Consider the following 17,400-nt stretch of genomic DNA (forward strand, 5'->3'; position numbering starts at 1 on the left):
GTGACAAAGTCAAAAAGCTAATAATGGATACATTTATTAGTATTTTGGGGATGATTTTTTAAGACAACCTCTGTATATAAAAAGCAGACTGCTCATGAATATATTAAAAAAAATCAGAAAATACATTTTAAAAAATACAAATGATTAAGCGGAGCTTGATGTCTGGTCTACTGCCATTAAATTATTGCCGAAGAGTGAGCCATAAGAAAACCAAACGGCGAACAAGCATCAGGAAGCAACTAACTTGAAATAAAAATCAAAACAGTTCTATGATAATATTGACAGTGCCCGATTTTGCAAATTTGTCAAGAACACAACGCAATGAAAAAGTAGCAGATGAGACATTGGAGAGAGTTCACAGAAAATCGTATTCTAGGATTTTTCCTAGAATCACCAAAAAAGAAGACTCAGCAACAATGTTTCTTTCCACAATTCCTGATCTAGCTGCACAAAATAATAGTTCTAAGCAGATGGATTGGTCTACGTATTTCAGAAACTGTGGAACTCCCACACAACCATCTCTAGGGTTTGCAGAGAAAAAAGAGAAAACATCCAATGAGCAGCAGTTGCTTGGGTAAAAATGCCTTTTTGATGCCAGAAGTCAGAGCAGAATGGCCAGACTGCTTGACGCTGATAGTAAGACAATAGTAACTCAAATAACCACTTACTGTAAAATGACAGGATGCAGAAGAGCATCTCTGAACGCACAACACAGGAAAACGCACAACAGGAAAATGACGGTACAATTTATTCGAGCTATCGAAATTTGGACAATAGAAGATTATCATGACCTGATGAATCTCATTTTCTTCTGTGACATTTGGGACAGAATTTGGGATAAGAAATATGAAAGCCTTGTATCAACAGTTCAGGCTGGTGGTGTAATGGCGTGGGGGAGATTTCCTGGCGCACAAACTGAGCATCGTTCAAACACCACAGCCTGTCTGAGAATTGTTACTGACCATGTCTGAAAGCAGCCATGTTTAACACACCATGTCACAAAACTCGAATCATTTAAAAACTGCTTTGAACATGACATTGACTCACTGTACTCAAATGGCCTGCACAGTAGATTCAAGATTCAAGAAGTAATTGTATCTGGAACCTACAGAGCACCCTTGGAATGAATCAAGGGTGAATCAATGAATGAATCAATCTACATCAGCATGTTTAAGGAATGTTTCCAAACCCCTCATTGAATCTGTGCAACAAAGAGTTAAGGCTGCTCTAAAGCCAAAAGGGATGTGACCCTGTATAAGCAAAATGTACCTAATAAAGTGGTCAGTGAGCTTATTTTTACGAACTGATCCACCAACTGCAAAAAAAGAGGAAAAAAAAAACGGGAAGCTAGCAATTGCAGTTCAGCTTTGTGCCACAGACTTACTTTCCCGTTTCTTAGAAAGAAAACTGAAACTAAGTGAAACCGCTCAGCAGTAAGTAACCAGGCGAGTGCTTTCTGGTTCCATTACACTCTACAGTTGATATCTCCATACTGGACAATTTAAACCAAAAGCGGTGTGAATGGACAAACAGTACTACATGCCAAAAAAAAGAAGAAAAAAAAAACTATCAGTAAATTTAGTTTTATAATTATCACCTCAATTGCTTCTGAAGAACAAAAGAAATCACCAGTGATGATGTGCTTAAAGCAATGACAAAACAGACATTAGTACATTAGCCATCACTGCTGGTGAGTTCAGCGGGGCTACGGGCTGCTTATACTCACATAATGCTAAGAGCCCGGGGGTGTGTATTTGTTTGACTCACAAGGCTCACAATAGATCATTTACACTGTTTAGCATGTCATTAAGATGTTTCTAGCCCACACACTCACTTGTAAGCTTCCTTTCTACAGACAACATTTGGCACAAACACTGAATTTCTGTCACCACCACTGAGTGACACCAGAGTGAGATTTTTGGCCCCGCACTGTGTGGCACTACATAGAAACATTAATGATCCAGGTGATGATGTAGCAGTCAGTTCACGGTTGGTAAAATAAGATGTTATAGCTCAGGTTTGTATGAGGAGCTGTGACTGTAGTATGGTTTTAAATGGACATAAGTTAAATCACATGATCAGCTTCCAAGATGATAACTTTTGCTCATCTTTTAACAGTAATTCACATGTTCTGAGACATACAAGCAATACACAAACAGCTTTGCATTGTTTATGAAAAGCAACAATTACATATTACATGTAATAAATACAGTAGATTTAATATGATACCATGAGTTAATTCACTATTCCTACTTTTTTTATTGTTATGATTCCATTTATTTTATTACCTGCTGCCTACATCTCATCTTTTTCTTTGCTTATTGACACTTAAGACCATGCCTTCAGTAGATATACAATAGACATACAAATTCAGGACCTGTTGTGCAGCACAAGCACTTTCAGAAACTACAAAATTGCAGCTTTTAATGTGCTTTGATATTAAAAGCTAGTTTGATAGTTTAAAGGTACATGTTGTAAAAAATAAACCTCGGATACCCACACATGCTGTTTTCACAAGATTTCTATTAAAATGTATCCACCACAGGGTTAATGAAAGCTCATATAGAGAACTGATACTTACTCTAGAACAATTTTCTCTGCGCTGGTGCCCATTAATTTGCTCTCAGTCAGTTTCTGTGTGCCTCTGCTCTTTTCTCTCCTGATACATTTGCTGAGCTTCAAGCTGGGAGTGAACAGCAAGCAACAGCTCACATATTCTGGACACCCTCCACACCCACTTAACACACACAATCTGGCACACACACACACATACTCTGTGTTCTAATTCAACGCCATCAGCTATAATGAGACAAAAACCCCAGTTATTTAAATTATTAGTATGATCATAAAATGACACTAGTGCAAGGAACAATGTCAAGCAAAAATATCCACACATTATAAAAAATAGTAGCTATGGTATTAAAACAGATGGATAGATTTAAAGACTTTGCATGAGTAGAGCACAAGTAAAAGTTTTTCCACTATAATATGCTGTCGATTCCCAAATAAGCTTAAATACTCTATATCTCTGTTCTTCCATTTCTTCTTTCAGCTGCTCTCTTTAAGAGTCACTACATTGGATTATCTGCCTCCATCTCACCCTGTCACTTGCATCGTCTTTGCTCACACCAACCCTCTGCATGTTCTCCTTCTCTCCATCCATTAAATTTTCTTCCTGCCTGGTAGCTCCATAATTCACATCATTTGTCCAATATATCTACTATTCCTCCTCCTCTAAACCATTTCAACCTCACTTCTCCAACTTTGTCTTCAAAACACTTCAAAGAGAATTGAAGTGATAAAACATCAGTTGCAACTATAAAGGTTTGACTTCTTATACCAGTGTCTGTATAATACAGCGACTGATTCTAATGAATGAACACCTTGCTTCACATGTGGCTACCATCCACACCAAATACCAGGAGGGATGCAGAAAGAGGTCAATGATTCACTAAAGCTACTTCAGCGGGACTCCGCAGTACCTAATCTCCTCCTTAGATTAACTAGGGGCCTTTCACTTGTTTTGTAAATGTGTAAATCACTTCTCAGATACCTGCTGAAATCAGCTTGCTGCTGTCTGAGTTCTGAGCATTGCTGGCACAATGTTGTCTAAGCTGACGTCACAGCAACACTTAATAAAGAGCACTATTTAGCTCGTTTAACATGCAAGAGGTGGTTGAACTGCTCCCTCTTAAATGTAGGTTAATGAGAATGATAATGACTGTTGCAACAGAATGCAATCAACCTATGTAGAGGATCTGAGTACTTGGGAAATAATTCCCTTTGATTTTAGTCAACCATATATTATATGCAAAAAATGGCTTTAAAATGATTAGTTCTGCCATTTGGTGAGACATGCTCAGATTGTTTGATGGACTCAAGATTTAAAGACAAATTTTGGAGCTGGAAGGAATTGAGTCCTAACTATGTGTGTAATCCCTTGAATTTGCCTGATGTTTTTAGTGGTATACGTCAGGAAATGCATTTTCATCACCCTTAGCTTTAAATTTGGTGCTAATTAGCATGCTAACAGGCCAAACTAAGGTGGTGAACAGCTAAACCTCAAACTTAAAAGAATAAGTAGCCTGAAAGGATACTTATGTCTTAAGAGTTGCTAACATAGCTTTAGACTATTAATGTTGCCTAATCCACAAAGTGACCAATATTTTATATTAAAAAAGGAGAACAACACAGAAACTGTCCATATGGTGGCTTCTGTCTCATTTATTCACAAGGACATGTCTACAGCCAAATACTGGGTCCAGATGAAGTCCTTGCAAATGTAAATTGGCAATCCATTCAGCATAATCAAATGGAAATGAAAGTACAAATGCACCGATTTATAATCTATGCAGGAGGGGTCATTTTAATTAAGCAGACAAAGCAGACGTAGCGGGTGAAATGTAACACTGTTGGATTCAGGACAACATCAAACACATAAATCCACCAAAGACTCTCATAGTCCCAGTTTTCCCACTGTGGCAGAACTGTGTTTAATGTAGATTCTAAAAGACACTCTGACTTTGCTCAACACTGAGCAAAAATGTTGATAACAGTTGAAGTGATGACATATTGATACATGAGCTATTGACTTAAGTATTGTATATATTGTATTTCCTTAGGACTGAAGGATGATGGATTTCTTCTTTCCAAACTGCATGTCTGCACAAACAAGATATAGAATTTGTATTGTATACATATTAATTCTAATATTTTTTTAATGTATTTTTTACATTTAGTACAACTATAGAACATCACATTACATTTCACAACACATATTACCTGCATAATAAACCATATTGTTTCAGTGCATAAGTTACTGTTTTGCAAAACACAAAAGGGCACAATAGCACAAACAAATGACAATTAGATTTGCAAGAAAATAAATACCACTCATTGCAGGGGATTGTATCTAGTCTAAAATGTTATCCAAACAAATTTCCACATCATTCTTAAGTAATTTTCTGTTTGTAAACACAATAAATATACCAATAAATAAATACAACCTGTGCAGTACCCTTTCTCTGCTTCTATATAAAAATACAGGAGGATGAAATATGACCTTAAAACTAAAATCTTTAGATTTATCTAAGGCCAAAAGGGGTGTGACCCAGTAGATAGATCTAAAATTAGATCTATCAAAATTTATCTTATCATTTTTATGCTGCTTTAACTGTGTTACCATGGTATCCCTTTTTTCATCATTTGACTTTTGTTTTGGTCGTTAAAGCCTGAGCTGAGTAAATCTGCAGATGTGTGTAGGTTGTTGAATAAGATGGTTATTTGTCCATTCATCTTAGTACAAGGCATTCATATATATCCTCAAGGGCTACCTTTATTTCATTTATGTCCAATTTTAGATCTAAAAGTCAATCTGATTTTTGATCCTGAACTTTAATGTAGGAAAATTTTCTTATTATAAGGTGTCATATCTGTGTGAAAGTTTAATATGTTTGTTGGGTTGTTGGTCAAAGTCATGACAGCAGTGCCAGAAACATAACAGGTGAGAGGAGGAGGAAAACCGGAGTGATGAAGATGTGATCCGCTGCATCGTGGAGCTCGTTTAAACACAGGGCCTGCTCCAGCATTTGGTGGGTCTCAGCACTTATCCCTAAAGGACACAGTACAGAGTTTTTTTGTTGGGATAGAGACAACTAAGTGCTACAACAAAGTCTGCTCTGAAAACCAGAATTGGAGAGCTCACCATGTTGGGACCACTCCTTCCAGGCGTGCAGATATTCAGGGTCATGCTCCCCACCAGTAGCTATATTCAAATTTGATAAAAGTATCTATTAAGACTTTGTATTTTTGAAACTCTATCCACTTGTAACAAGAAAGCTCTGTTTTTACCTTTGGAGTGCTCAATCAGAAGATGTTTCAAATCCCTGAGAGCCCTGGTGAGGTTCTCCAGTTGGTGCTGCAGGTGGAGGTTTTCTTCTTTCAGAGTGTGGATGGTATCCTGGAGCTCGTAAGCTGAGCCGGAGTGTGAAAACAGAGAAATTATCCAAAGCACTGCGGTGACATGCATAATGGAGAACATTGTGGCAAATAATAAATGTGCTGTTGCTGGTCACAGTCCTGCTGAATCTCTCTTCAGCTGCAGAGTGCTTTAAAGTCAGGTGGAAGTGTTAATGTTATTGAGCAGCTGACTTGTTTCTGTGTCAGAATTGATTCACTGATGGGTAGTTAAATGCTCTTGGCCCGCTTACCCACTCAAATGGATCAATTGTTCTGTTTTGGATCTTAGAGCCCAAATTACAGACACGGATAGAGCTGGTTTGGAGTTAATAAACCTTCATCCTAAAGCAAAAAAACCAAACAAACAAAAAAAACAAAAACAAAAAGCACCTGTGAATTTGAGCAGTGCACTGAAGAAATTAAGTCAGTAAGTAGTTATCTCCTTAAACCTACTAATAGTCAGACAAATCTCTGTGTCTATATGACAGTTCGTCCCATCCACTTTAAACTTGGCAAGTGTATTCTTGGGGTCTTTTAAATGTGTCTTCCTTTATTTGGCTATCTTTGTGAGATTTGTGGATTCTCATTAGCTATATTTGTAACTTTTACAGCTAAGTGCCCAACCCTTTATCTTACCCTAACATAAATTTAATTTTAACTTGTCCCTTCACCCCAAAAAGACAATTCTTTCACAATTCTTCATTACTTTGCTTGCCTAAAACGAAACTGGTTCTCAAATGATTATTTATTTATGTATTTGTTGCTTTTGGTTTCCTGTAAATAAATAAAATACTTTTTATTTACTTATGCTATTTAGGTACGCTGCACTGAGCTGTGGCCACAAGGTGGTTGATGGCTGTCCTGGGGGTAACCCCCAAACCAGATGGTGGACACCAGAGGTAAAGGGAACCATCAGGCTGAAGAATGAGTCCTATTGGGCTTGGTTAGCCTGCAGAACTTCGCAGGCAGCCGATATATACCAACAGGCCAAGCGGAACACTGCCCAGGCAGTGGCAATAAGTTGGACGTGTTCCTGGTGGGTGTTGGACTCTGCCAGGGCTGCCCTTTGTCACCAATTGTGTTTCTAATTTTTATGGGCAGAATTTTTAGACGTAACCAAGTGGCGGAAGGCTTCCACTTGGGTGGTCTCCGAATCTCGTCTCTGCTTTTCTCACCTGATGTGGTTCTGTTGGCTTCATCAGGTTGTGGCCTCCAGCTTGCACTGGAGTGGTTCACAGCTGAGCGTGAAGCTGCGGGAATGAGAATCAGAACCTTTGAGTCTGATGCCATGGTCCTCAGCTGGAAAAGGTTTGAGTTATTGCCCCAAATGGAGGAGTTTAAGTATCTCGGGGTTTTGTTCACAAGTGAGGGGAGAGTGGAGTGTGAAATTAACTGACGGCTTGTGCTGCAGCTGCAATGATGCGGACGCTGTACCAGCCCATCATGGAAAAGAGAGGGCTGAGCGTAAAAGTGAAGCTCTCGATTTACCATTTGATGGTAAATCAAATGGTCAATCAAGCTTTGTGTAGTGACCGAAAGAACGAGATCGCAGATACGAGCAGCAAAATGAGCTTTCTCGTGCCACTGATGTGTGGCTGGACTCTCTCCTTTAGAGATAAGGTGAGTTCGGCCAGCCAGACGGGGCTCAGAGTAGAGCCACTATTCCTCCACATCGATAGGAGCCAGTTGAGGTGTTTCAGGCTTCTGACTAGGATGCCTCTTGGACACCTCTAGTTGAGGTGTTCTTAGCATGTCCCATCGGGATAGGCCGAGGGCACACAGACTATATCTCCTGGCTGGCCTGGGAACACCATGGTGTTCCCCTGGACAAGCTGGAGGAGGTGGGTGGTGCATCCTCTGGCTGCTACCCAGTGGAAGACAATGGATAGGCTGTCATAAAATGGATGGATGGATGGATGGATGGATGGATGGATGGATGGATGGATGGATGGATGGATGGATGGATGGATGGATGGATGGATAATTCTTGAGAAAGCTGCAACCCCAGATCTGCCAGCTGTGACTGCCCTGTGAGGCGGCCGACACTTGGAGCTGTTCTGTTTTCAAAACTCTGCTTTATGACTGCCTGTGTGTGATGCATTTACAGAACATCTATAAAATGTACATAGAGAAAAAATAATCTGGGTTACTATCTCCCCAGACAGGTACTGTCAATCTTCTAGATCAGGGGTGTGCTATAAATTTTCAAAATGGATTTCTGCTCAATGTTGATTTGAGTTTGTTGAATTTTTAAGTGTAATTTTTATGGTTGTTTCATTTTAATGGAGAAAAACAGAATATCAACCAAAGGTCTACCTGCCCAAGAAGGGACATATACAGGGTAATCTTAAGTTTCCCAACAAACACTTAATGAACACCTAAAGGATTTAGAGAAAGCATGGAAGAAAGTTCTGTAGTCAAATGAAACTATCTGGCATCAGCTTGACCTGTCGTGTTTGGAGGAAGAGAAATGCTTAATATTTTCCAAAGCACACCATTCCCACACTCAAGCACAGAGGTGGAAACATGACGCTTCGGGGCTGTTTTTCTGTTAAGGTTGCAGGGTGACTTCACCACACTGAGGAGGTAATGGACGGGTCATGTACTTGGATGACAATAACCTAAAACATGTGTTTGTCCCCCTTAGCTGAAATTGCAGTGTTTTTTATTTAACAATTATAACTGATTATTAAATAATTATTAATGACTTCACTGTGATGTTCTTATTATTCAGTAACATCGTGTGGTTTTGGCCCCTGGGCTGCATGTTCAACAACCGTCAGCTGGTTGAAAGCGGAAGTGCTTCGAGTAGCTTTCGTCGTCATCCGGGTTGATATCCGTCACAGAGGATCCAGGATGGCGACTCACATGTCGAGGTGCAGAACCTGGAGTCGGGTTCAGAGGTAACACGTTTTAAATAAACGCTCTTACAGTGTCGCTAATGTGGAGTTTAACGCGAACAGACTGCAGCAGCACCGATACACCCACTGTCTCCCACCTGACGTTTCCGCTCATCCCTGCGGGTTTAGAAATTCTCTACGTCCTCGTCACCGTTAATTAGCAGCTAGCATGATGCTAAGTTACATCATAACCCGTTAATGAAGCTAAAAATGCTCCTCTCGCTTAAGCTTTGGCATTATTTTAGCGGCTTTCTGTAATGTCCGAGATAAAGAATTGTTCTGCTTTGTTTTAATATATTTTAAATAGACGTGCTAGTTAGGCTGTTTTTGTTGAGAATTTGAATACGAAGAGACATATTTGGGTAAAAGAGAATAGATTGCTGGACTTAATAATGTGCGTTTGCCTGAGGATGGTGGAGGATTATACGTGCTGACTTTGAATTTATCACTGTGTGGCTGAGATTCTGATATTATAGAAGTGCTATAAGAGGAATGTTAAACTTTTAAGCTCCAAACACGTTTGGACAATGAAGTCGATAATAGTATCTATGTGCACCTAATCTGTTTGAGTCAAAAGGCGAAAATAGTCATTTTCAGAGAGTTTTTACGTACTTTTGGTGCTATATGATGTCAGTGAATATGCTGATCCCTGTTGCGTGGCTGTAAACACAAAACCCACACTGTTCTTTTTATGATGGACAGCCAATCAGAACAGAGTTTTCTCACAGCTAGAGGAGCTTAACCATGGCCAGGGCTCTGTACTACGAAGCCACTTCAGTATACTCAAGTGATGTTATCTGGATTCATTTACCCTAACACTGGCAATCATGATAAGCAGTCATGTCAAGCTTGTTTTCAGCTGGCTAAGTTAACCGAAAGTTTTCCCTGTGTGTTCACTTAATTGGTGTAAATTGTAATATTTGAGGGGGTTAAATGCATAAACTGAAAGGATTACAGCTGTTAGAATTTAGGGCTGCAACAATTCATCAAGTAATTCGATTTTCATTTTCTTACTGGGTAAAATATGCTGCAAAGCTAACCTGGTCCAGACTAGAGATCAGCAGTAATGAAATCACCACCTACTGACCAAAAAGTCTGCAGACAATAGTATGTCTTTGCAAAATGGCTGTTTCCCTCTGAAGAGTATGGAAAACATGCAAGCTGGATTTTTCTTTTCCTTTTTTATTCTTTTTCCCCACGGGGACCAATAAAGTACACTTTCTTCTTCTTCTTCTTTCATTGCTGTTTGTTGTACTGTTTGTTTTTATTTTTGTATTGGCACATTGTTTGTCAGAAGACCAATTGGTGAGGTCTTTAAAGTAGCTGTGGCTAGAAGGGCTATGTACAATGTAAAGGTTGTACAAAAATTAAACCCAGCAATGTTAATATTTATTGGTCATGTTGTATAAGCTGCAGTTTTTTCAAAAGTTGGCTTTTGAAATTCAGCTTTTAAAAGTCGATGAGGTTTTTTTTTTTTTTTTTTTTTATAGCAGTTGTTTTATTGTCATCCAAGGTATGGGATAGCAGCTTACCGGAAATACAGCAGTGGTGGCGGATACCCAAATATCTCCCTCTCTACACCGTTGCCTGGGATCCCCAAACCAGTGTTCGCTTCAGTGGATGGTCAGGAAAAATATGAGACCAAGATTACCACTCTAGAAAATGGCCTCAAAGTTGCTTCCCAAAACAAGTTTGGTGAATTCTGCACAGTTGGAGGTAAGTTGTGTCTTTGATGTGCTGATATATTCACAGTTCTTTGTCACCTGCAAGAACTGGATAAAGTGAGATTCTCTCTCTTTCTTCCTTTTGTTAGTTTTGGTTAATTCGGGATCCAGACATGAAGCAAAGTATCCAAGTGGGATTGCACACTTCTTAGAAAAACTTGCATTTTCTGTAAGTATTAAATAAAATCCAATGAAAAAGACCAAAAAGGTGGAGGTGCGAGCAATAAACCTGACAACAACATTTATGTCTTTAGTCCACTGCACAGTATGGGAGTAAAGATGAAATCCTTCTTACGTTAGAGAAACACGGGGGGATCTGTGACTGCCAGACATCCAGGTATTTAACACAGTTCCCGTCTCAGTGTGGAATGATGTAATGATAAACGCAAACAACACACAGCTGATTTGAGGTGTGTTGATTGGTTGTTTTGCTTTGCAGAGACACCACAATGTATGCAGTGTCTGCTGAAGTGAAAGGTCTGGACACAGTGGTCAGTCTTCTGTCTGATGCTGTTCTGCAGCCTCGCCTGCTGGGTAAGGACATATAATTTAGGGTCAGTCCTCACAAACGGTCCAAGAGTCTCCACCGGTAATACAAACTGTTTCTTTGTGTGCAGATGAAGAGCTCGAGATGACCAGAATGGCGGTGCGCTTTGAGTTAGAAGATCTCAACATGAGGCCAGATCCTGAGCCATTACTCACTGAGATGATCCATGCTGTGAGTTATGCCTCATTATTCCTTAGCTAGTCCATCCAGCCATTCATCCCATTTTATTATTAATCAGTGAATTACTAATGAAACCAAAATCCACTGTCAAAATTTCAATGCTCATTTCTACTCTGATAGAGTAACTTTGCATGATTCACAGTCCAAAATGATCCATTTGCCTTAGCTGAGCTTTTGTGCAGCCTCTCCATTCACTCACAGTCTGAACCAAGCTGTTTTGCTTCTTCCCTCTTTGAGTCCACCCTTCCTTTAAGCCAAATTTCTTCTTATTGGAGGCCTCGTGCAAACAGAAGATTTGAACAAGGAGTGAAAAAGGCTTCTGTATGTCAGGGTTAATCACATTAAGGAGCTTCGCTCTTGTTGATATCATACAGAGTCAGGAGTGGCAAAAATTATGAAAATGAGTGTTTGGAGTAATTTGAAGTCTGATTGGGTTAGAGGGATTACTTTTAGATATTCTGACCTCATTAATGTCAAACTCAATGGTGAGTAGTCCTAGTTTGTTTTCATCTTTAAATCTATATGTGACCCTTCTTTGTTGTTTTGTTTCCAGGCTGCGTATCGAGGCAACACAGTCGGACTGCCTCGTTTTTGTCCTGCAGATAATGTGGATAAGATTGACAAGAATGTGCTTCACAGTTACCTGCGTAACTATTACCGTCCAGAGCGCATGGTGCTGGCAGGAGTGGGCATCGAGCACGAGCAGCTGGTCGAAAGTGCCAGGAAATACCTGCTGGACGTAAAACCAGTGTGGGGAACGAGTTCAGCGCCCAACGTGGACCTCTCTGTAGCACAGTACACTGGTGGCATCGTCAAGGTGATTAACCAGGCTCTGTTTAAAATCAAAGTTTGGCAGATACCTGTTTTTGTTATTATTCCTCCGTTCTGCTGGAGAAAGCAAATGATCTTTTTAACGGATCTTTAAAAGTTGGACATTGTGTTTTATTCTGTTAGATGGAGAAGGATATGTCAGACGTGAGCCTCGGCCCCACCCCCATCCCAGAACTTACCCACATCATGATCGGCCTGGAGAGCTGCTCCTACCTGGTGGGTGTTTGCAGTGTCTTGGAAAGTCTCCAATCAGGGGCCTGAGACATGTTAAAGGGTAAAAATGTTCCCTTTACAGGAGGATGACTTTATCCCATTCGCTGTGCTCAACATGATGATGGGTGGAGGCGGCTCCTTCTCTGCAGGAGGACCCGGGAAAGGCATGTTTACCCGACTGTACCTGAACGTCCTTAACAGGTGAGCGTCTCACAAGAAAATTGTACTAAAACTATTCCAATTAGTCGTCACCGACTGTTAAATTTTTGTTATCTGTTGTAGACATCATTGGATGTACAACGCCACCTCCTACCATCATAGCTACGAGGACAGCGGCCTACTGTGTATCCATGCTAGTGCAGACCCCAGACAGGTTGGTACAGTCTCAATACAGGACAGCTGCAGAGTATCTGTTAGGATTCTGTAACAAATTTCTCAATTAAATTTTGAAACTTTTTCTGATGAGGCTTTGGCAGCTCTGGTGCTCTGGGGTAGGTGGTTTCACAGGACACAGCCTACAACTGGAAAGGCCCGATCCCCTCTGTTTTTGACCTTGTCCTGGGAACATCCAGAATCCTCTGATTAGAAAACCTTAGTGCCCTAACTTGAGGGTGGATGCTTAAAGGCTTAGATAAAAAAGGGGGCAAAGGTCAAAGACTTAAGAACAAGCAATAAAGGCAAGGCAAGGCAAGTTTATTTGTATAGCACAATTCAACAACAAGGTGATTCAAAGTGCTTTACAGAGACATTAGAAACAAGAACAAATAAAAAGCATGATTTAAAATTGATTAAAACAAGCAAATAAACTAACTAATTAACAAACAAACAAACAAACAAACAAACAAACAAACAAACAAAACAGTATATAAAATCAAAACAGATAAAATCAGAACAGTAGATAAAATCAGTAGTTAAATGTAAGTTTTGAAATTTAAGCTTAAAGTGTGGATTTGGTGCTTTATTCAAATGCAGCTGAGAACAGGTGAGTCTTCAACCTGGATTTAAATAAACTGAGTGTTTCAGCTGATCTGAGGCTTTCTGGGAGTTTGTTCCAGATATAAGGAGCATAAAAGCTGAATGCAGCTTCTCCGTGAAAATCTAAAACTAAATTCTAAAAGTGGCAGGAAGCCAGTAAAGAGAGGATGAATGGGTAATGTGCTCTTGCTTTTTTCTCCCTGTAAGGAGCTGAGTGTATATTTGGGAAAAGTTCACCTCCAGTGAATAGTTTGTCATGTTTTTTGTGGTTCTTTTTCTTATTTCTTATTTCATTTATTCATTTCCAGGTGAGAGAAATGGTGGAAATAATCACCAGAGAGTTCATTCAGATGGGCGGCAGTGCAGGAGAGGTAATGATCGCCACAAGCTTTGTCATCATCATTTAGCAGAATAAAAATTACACAGTTCTTTTAATAAATTTCCCTTATGTGCCCAGATGGAGCTGGAGAGGGCAAAGACTCAGCTTAAGTCCATGTTGATGATGAACCTTGAATCACGGCCGGTTATTTTTGAAGACGTTGGTCGTCAGGTTCTCTCCACAGGAAAGAGAAAGCTGCCACATGAGCTCTGTCATCTAATAAGTGAGTACTGGAAGGATTTTTGTGTTATTTTCTTTGCAAGTCATCTAAATTTGTGTGACGATAATATTCAAATAATTTTCAGGCAGCGTGACACCTGGTGACATTAAAAGAGTGACCACCAAGATGCTGCGCAGTAAGCCAGCTGTCGCAGCGCTTGGAGATCTCATGGAGCTGCCCTCGTACGAACACATCCAGGCCGCCTTGTCCAGCAAGGACGGACGTCTGCCCCGCACATACCGCCTCTTCAGATAGACCCGCATCATCACTTTACATAAACTGGACTTGAAGATTACACTAGTGTTCCCTCCGAACACGGAAATCACCACAGCTTACTGTGAAGGGTGACAAATACCTCTGAGAGAAGGGGTGATTTTAAAGAAATGACACATTGTACTCTACAGTAATCCTAGTCTGTATACAACTGTATTTTTGTTTTGTTGCCAGGAAGTCAATAATTCATTATTTTTATGGGAGGTTTGCAGGAGTTTGCTTTTAAAGAAACACAAAATTATCATGTAAGGTTCCCATTTAAAAACCCCATGAGTGTCACAGAGCCACTCAGAGTAGACTGTGTTCTGGATGCCCCTAAAACTCTTTCGTTTTTTTTATTCCACCATTACTTTCTTTGCAGATCGCAGCTCTCTAAAAATTCTTTATTCCAGAGTCAGTGGATTAAACTGTTATTTATACGACAAGACTTCATAATGTCCTTTTATAGGTACAGAGACAGCAGAAAGTTACATAATATATGATTAAAAACAAAATGGAGATTTTTGGATCAGTCACTGACTTGACTGCTTGTCCTCCAGACTGAAATTGTGATTCGTGTATTGTACAGTAAAAAGATGGTTAAACAAGTGTGGTGTTTGTTTTTACTGTTACGCTGAATGCTTTGCAAATCACATTGGTTATGAAGAGCCACAGCTGTGTGACGACCACATAAGGGCAAAGAATAGAAAAAGCAGGTTATAGTCTGAGTGTTTGACCTGCAGTGATTGTCTACATATGTTGACTTGATTATTTTTTTGTCTGTGTTTCATGGATATTCTCACAGAAACGCACAATCTAAGAGTCAAAACTTTGAACACAACCTCTCATTTAATGTTTTTTTTTTGTTCTTACTACTTTCTATATTGTAGATACACATTGAAGACATCAAATATATAAAACAAAATATATGGAATTATGAAGCAAAGAAATGCAGATAATTAACTCTAAATATGTTTTATATTTTAGTAGGGTGACCATATTTTGGTTTCCCAAAAAGTGGACACTTGGCCCAGTCATGAAGAACTTTAATAATACTGTTTGTTTAAAGAAAACAATGCCTTCTCTGTGCCGTTAATGAATGGTAAAATAAAAAATATCATATAGGCTTTTACAAGTCAACAAGTGCAAAAAAGGAGGATGGTTGGTCACCCTAATTCCTCAAAGTAGTCACCCTTTTCTTTGTTGACAACACTGCAAACCTTGGCCTTCTCTCAATAAGCTTCATGATGTAGTCACCTGAAATAGTTTTCACTTCACAGGTGTGCCTTGTCAGGGTTCATATGTGTAATTTCTTGCCTTCTCAGTGGGTTTGGGACCATCAGTTGTGTTGTGCAGAAGTAAGGTTTGTACACAGCTAACAGCTGTGACAACTTAAAATTCATAATATGGCAAGAACCAGTCAGCTAAGTAAAGAGAAACAACAGTCCATCATTACTTTAAGAACTGAAGGTCAGTGAGTACGAAAAATTGCTAAAACTTTGAATGTGTCCCCAAGTGCAGTCGCAAAAACCATCAAGCGCTACGATGAAACTCTTGAGGACCACCCCAGGAAAGGAAGACCAAGAGTCACCTCTGCTCCTGAGGATAAATTCATTTGCGTCACCAGCCTCAGAAAATCATGTTAACAGCACCTCAAATTAGAGCCCAGATAAATGCCTCACAGAGTCAGTGGAAGACACATCTCTACATTAACTGTTCAGAGGAGACTGCTCGAGTCCAAATCTGAGATCTTTGGTTACACCTGCTGTGTCTTTCTGCGACACAGAAAAGATCAAAAGATGGTCTCTACATGCATGGTTCCCACTGTGAAGCGTGGAGGTGTGATGGATTGGAGGTGCTTTGCTGGTACACTGTTGGGGATTTTTTCAAAGCTGAAGGTACGTTGAACCAGATTGGCTACCACAGCATTTTGTAGCAACATGCCATCCCATCTCAGGTTTGCGTTTAGTTGGACCATCATTTATTTTTCAACAGGACAGTCACCCCAAACACACCTATGGGCTGCGTAAGGGCTATTTGACCAAGAAGGAAAGTGATGGAGTGCTGCACCAAATGGCTTGGCCTTTACAGTCACCTGACCTAAACCCAGTCTAGATGGGTTGGGATCTGATGGACTGCAGAGTGACGGGAAAAGGGCCAACAAGTGGAAAACCATTTCAGCTGACTATCACATGAAGCTCGTCGAGAGAATGCCAAGAGTGTGCAGAGCAGTAATCAAAGAAAAGAATAGCTATTTTGAAGAATCTAGACTATAAAACATGAGTTATTTCACACTTTCTTTTTACTACATGATTGTTGACAAGAGGCTGTAAGCCTGTACATCATGCCCCTAACTTTAACCTTTGTTAGTGACAAAGGGACAACTATTTTTGACTCAGTTTAAGAAGCACCCTCAAGTGGCCATTGGAGAAACTGCAGTTTTGGGGATTCCCACACAGGCTTCATCTTTAAGCTCTGGAAGCTGGTGCTCAGCTTCACCTTAGATTTAACACAGTATTATAACTACTATATTAAGTTGATAACATTGCAACACATTGTGCTCCCCCACACTTAAATACATCTGTTATGGGCAAAATGTATCCAACAAACAAAGGTGTTTTCAAACCTTTATTATGGGATGTTACATCAGGTGACATAAAAAGATACAGTTATGGATAAGAGGTCCCGATGATGTAAAAACAATACCCACAGGCACTTTTTTTTAAAAAACAGAATGCTCTTCATGCTGGGAATGCAGATGATTAATGTGCTGCTACATACAGTACATGGACAGTTTACACAGTAATAAGATGAGAGGTAAGGCATTGCGTTTAGTGTTGCAAAGGTTCACTTGGCCTAATCACACAAAAGGTAGCAATAATGGTAGTAATATAGTAGTAATATCATTAAAATGCTCAAACGTTTTTTTTATAGCAAGTGAGTTCCTTTAAGAAATATTGAATAAAAGCATCAAATAACTGTAATTTCCCTGAATTTAACAGTAGCTCTTAACAAGGTGCAACATGCTCTTCAGAGTCTATATTTGACCTGATCCTCAAAACTCCCCCACAAAACGGACACCTAAAAGTGTGCTGTAGTTATGTTTAGTACATTACTTCATGACAAAAATCACAAGGCATTTGAACACTGGTATAGCATTCAGAAAAACAGAGTATTATAGTATATGATGCTTCTTAAACGGCTACAAAAAATAGAGAGAA

At 39.7% G+C, this 17,400-nt stretch overlaps 1 protein-coding gene across 1 annotated transcript; it reads left to right on the forward strand.

Moving 5' to 3' along the window:
* The first annotated feature begins 8,778 nt into the window (after positions 1 to 8,778).
* Positions 8,779 to 14,788, forward strand: pmpca (peptidase, mitochondrial processing subunit alpha). Its single transcript, XM_085476143.1, has 13 exons — positions 8,779 to 8,861; positions 10,372 to 10,574; positions 10,672 to 10,751; positions 10,837 to 10,919; positions 11,022 to 11,116; positions 11,200 to 11,300; positions 11,863 to 12,126; positions 12,264 to 12,356; positions 12,436 to 12,554; positions 12,636 to 12,726; positions 13,637 to 13,699; positions 13,786 to 13,930; positions 14,013 to 14,788. Exons 1-13 carry the CDS (start codon positions 8,815 to 8,817, stop codon positions 14,180 to 14,182), a joined length of 1,554 nt encoding a protein of 517 aa, XP_085332269.1. The 5' UTR covers positions 8,779 to 8,814; the 3' UTR covers positions 14,183 to 14,788.
* The last annotated feature ends 2,612 nt before the right edge of the window (positions 14,789 to 17,400 follow it).

Source organism: Copadichromis virginalis, linkage group LG12, assembly GCF_057382275.1.
Source record: "Copadichromis virginalis isolate Kocher_CV1m ecotype Utaka linkage group LG12, C_Virginalis_male_GT1.1, whole genome shotgun sequence".
Lineage (NCBI taxonomy): Eukaryota > Metazoa > Chordata > Actinopteri > Cichliformes > Cichlidae > Copadichromis > Copadichromis virginalis.

Bases quoted from the DNA above. Each gene is read 5' to 3' on its own strand.
- pmpca (XM_085476143.1), top strand. From the start codon at position 8,815: ATGGCGACTCACATGTCGAGGTGCAGAACCTGGAGTCGGGTTCAGAG. The intron at 8,862-10,371 runs GTAACACGTTTT...TTGTCATCCAAG, and splicing joins ACCTGGAGTCGGGTTCAGAG to GTATGGGATAGCAGCTTACC. The intron at 12,727-13,636 runs GTTGGTACAGTC...ATTCATTTCCAG, and splicing joins CTAGTGCAGACCCCAGACAG to GTGAGAGAAATGGTGGAAAT.